The 3,812-nt window shown below is 38.5% G+C and overlaps 1 protein-coding gene across 3 annotated transcripts in view; it reads left to right on the top strand.

Annotated features, from left to right (window-relative positions):
* FERMT2 (fermitin family member 2) overlaps positions 1–3,812 on the top strand; it is a 99,762-nt gene that overhangs the window by 90,854 nt on the left and 5,096 nt on the right. For all 3 annotated transcript variants that reach the window (XM_011961810.1, XM_011961811.1, XM_011961809.1), the window contains 2 exons: positions 1,368–1,474; positions 1,607–1,828. In XM_011961810.1, coding sequence (XP_011817200.1) covers positions 1,368–1,474; positions 1,607–1,828 — 329 coding nt within the window. The remainder of the gene's footprint in view (positions 1–1,367; positions 1,475–1,606; positions 1,829–3,812) is intronic.

Below are 3,812 nucleotides of genomic sequence, written 5' to 3'. Positions count from 1 at the left end.
ACGGGGTTTCACCGTGTGAGCCAGGATGGTCTCGATCTCCTGACCTCGTGATCCGCCCGCCTCGGCCTCCCAAAGTGCTGGGATTACAGGCTTGAGCCACCGCGCCCGGCAAAAGTGTTTTTATTTGATACTAAAATATTTATGTAGAGAGGGAAAATGACAATTTTAACATTTGTTCTTCTGGATATGGAGTGTGTATGATCTTCTTATGTTCTGTGCCAAGAGGAATTGAAAAGGCAAGCCCTACTAACAGTTTAAAATTTTCCTCATCGAGCCTATTGCATGATCATATGACACTGTGCTTTGTTCATGTCATTCTCAGACAATTGGAATAAACTTTAGGAAGCTTCGACATGTGTATTATTTTATTTATCCTTAAATCATCCCTGTGAGGTAGAGTTCAAGGTCAGGAAATGTAGACTTAGATAAGTTAAATGGCCCATAATTATTAATAAGTGACAAAGAAAAGTCTGGAACCCACGTCTCTCTGCAGAGCTCTCCTTTGCTGTATTTGTTATACTGTTACTACTTGTGTATGCCAGCTGTTATGCCATTATCTAACACCTAGTTCAGTAAATCTGCATTGCCTTCTGTAAAGCCTCCTACAAAGTGAAATTCTGAATAGAGTTTTTGTTTGTTTATTTGTTTAAGAGACACAGTTTTGCTTTTGTTGCCCAGGCTGGAGTGCAATGGCGCGATCTCAGCTCACTGCAACCTCCACCTGCTGGGTTCAAGCAATTCTCCTGCTTCAGCCTCCCAAGTAGCTCTGATTACAGATGTCCACCGCCATGCCTGGCTAATTTTTTGTTTGTTTTTGTTTTGTTTTGTTTTGTTTGAGACGGAGTCTCGCTCTGTCGCCCAGGCTGGAGTGCAGTGGCGCATCTCTGCTCACTGCGAGCTCCGCCTCCCAGGTTCACGCCATTCTGCCTCAGCCTCCCGAGTAGCTGGGACTACAGGTGCCCGCTGCCATACCCAGCTAATTTTTTTGTATTTTCAGTAAAGATGGGGTTTCATCGTGTGTTAGCCAGGATGGTCTCCATCTCCTGACCTCAGCCATTTTTTGTACTCAGTAGAGACATGGTTTCACCATTTGGTCAGCTGGTCTCAAACTCCTGACCTCAGGTGATCCACGCACCTCGGCCTCCCAAAGTGCTGGGATTACAGGCATGAGCCACCATGCCTGGCTTATTTTCATTCCAGCTTCCCAAGTAAATGTGTGTATTACCTTCTGCAGCAGATGCCTTCATAAAATACTATGGCAAAATCCAACATGTTAAGATGCCACAAAATGAGAGCTGCTTATATTGACTTGAGACTTCTTAAAAGTAAATTTAGCCATTTTGATAATTTAAAATTTTTTGTTACAGGATGTGAAGTTACCCCAGATGTAAACATTTCGGGCCAAAAATTTAACATTAAACTCCTGATTCCAGTTGCAGAGGGCATGAATGAAATCTGGCTTCGTTGTGACAATGTAAGTCTTTCAGTTAAAAATACACTTCAATTTTCTTGGATTTATAAATGAGTTGACCAGTCATCCTTATATTTTATACTTGAAAGACCCGTCTCGTGATACATTGCACACATCAGTATTTCTTTTCTCCAGGAAAAACAGTATGCACATTGGATGGCAGCCTGCAGATTAGCCTCCAAAGGCAAGACCATGGCGGACAGTTCTTACAACTTAGAAGTTCAAAATATTCTTTCCTTTCTGAAAATGCAGCATTTAAACCCAGATCCTCAGTTAATACCAGAGCAAATCACGACTGATATAAATCCTGAATGTTTGGTGTCTCCCCGCTATCTAAAAAAGTATAAGAACAAGCAGGTACTTGCTTCATTTTACTTCATCTACTGTTTTCTGCTGGTTTGTTCTTAAAATTTTATACATAACCTTGTTTTTCCCCTCTTAAACAAAACTTTTTAGTCTTAATTTTATGTCAGGTGGTTAGAATATAAAATACAGATAAGAGTATCCCTAATCTGAACCTCTGAAATCCTCCAAAATCTGAAACTTCTTGAGTGCCAACATGACTCTCAAATGCTCATTGGCACATTTTGGATTTCAGATTTGGGATCCTCAGCCGGTAAGTATAATGCAAATATTCCAAAATCCAAAAAAATCTGAAACCCAAAACACTTCTGCTCCCAAGAATTTTGGATAATGGATACTCAACCTGTAGGAAATAAAGTAACCTTTAGTCAAGTTTAAATTGATCATTTAAAACAAATCTTTATCATTTTAATAGAACAGATAAGGAGGCAGAATAGTTGAGAACTTACTCTAAGCAACTTGCAGAAATCATTCTGTTAACATGATGATGTTCTTTCAAACATTTTAAGGAATTGAATATGGTCTCAATGCTTTGTGTTCCTTAATTTATTTAATTTTATTCCTTATATAATTAAGTAAATGTGACGTAAAGTGCAGCCAGCATTTCCCAACAAAATTTATAATACCAGCTGTTGTTGAAATTGGCTTTTCCAACTTTAGAATGAAACTTTACAAGAGTACATTTTTAGCCGTGTCTTTTCTTAACATTATCAGTCAGAACCTAACCAAAATTTTACACATAGTTACACAGTTTGGTAAATTTTCATTGAAATTTGCTTTTGTCCACTCTGTTTAGAATTCTTTTCTTTGGAAATTAATACCATAAAAGGGTTGCTACTTAGGAAAACGGTTCTTTGGTACAACATAAGAAGTCCTTTACAGGGGAATTTCACTTGGGATAGGCCCTGGTATTCTCTGCACCCAACATCATGCCATAAAAGGAAAAGGCTTCAGTTTGGGGGTAGGGGGGATGAAGACCTTTAAAATAAATATTTCGTTTTTATCTAATTGTGCTTTAATCTTTGTTAAGGAATAATTTTAAAACATACGAAAAAGGCTCAATGAAATGCCCAGAACACTTATTAAATCCTTAACTTTAAATATAATATTGATTATATGGGTCTGAAAGTATTTCTACCTAAATGTTCAGAGGTTTTAATCACCGAGTATTTGTCTTTAAGTCTCAGAGGTTGTGTAAGCCTAGAAATTGTTTATCCCATGGTCATATGATGTGGGAGTAATAAGGAATGGAGGAAATGCTGCCCTGGGGAACTGTGTGGAATGTAGATTGTAAGTTAAAAAGGGAAAGTAAAGCAAGTGCTAATTTCATTTTTCATATTCGTAGTTATTTCATTTTAAAATTATTTATACAGAATCTTGTTTCTAAAAGTGAATATATTTGCCTTGAAAGGCAATAAGTAATTTCAAACCTGACCAGTTTTATCATTTCACAGTAAGGCGTCAGGGAGATAGACGAGCTTAAACGAGAACTGCCACACGTTGTTTTCACTGTCAACTCTTTGTTTTCTCAGAAGCCTTTTAAATGATAGTTCTTGACTAGAAACTATCAACTGAAAATTCTCCTGAGAACAAAGATGAGGATTCATCTTTAACTGACAGGAGGACAGTGTGTGTGTGGTCCATGGTTAAAGATCCTTCTGGCCTTGCCTTTCATGTTGCCATCTAATCAAATGCACATTTTTAACCCTCCTTTCTCTCACCAGAGTGGTAGGTTAGGTTTTTGGTGTGTGTTTTGTTATTTTTGAGGCAGAGTCTTGCTCTGTCTCCCAGGCTGGAGTGCGGTGGCACCATCATAGCTCAAGCTCGCTGCAGCCTCCATCTCCCAGGCTCAGCCTCCCTAGTAACTAGAACCACAGGCACACGCTGCCACTCCAGGCTAATTTTTGTATTTTTTGTAGAGACGAGCTCTTGTTGTGTTGCTTAGGCTGGTCTCAAACTCTTTTTTTTTTTTTTTTTT

Source organism: Colobus angolensis, unplaced genomic scaffold (genome assembly GCF_000951035.1).
Source record: "Colobus angolensis palliatus isolate OR3802 unplaced genomic scaffold, Cang.pa_1.0 Scaffold57, whole genome shotgun sequence".
In the NCBI taxonomy this organism is placed as follows: Eukaryota; Metazoa; Chordata; class Mammalia; order Primates; family Cercopithecidae; genus Colobus; species Colobus angolensis.
The sequence above is the reverse complement of the archived record's forward strand: the minus strand, read 5'-3'. Positions and strand labels throughout refer to the sequence as shown.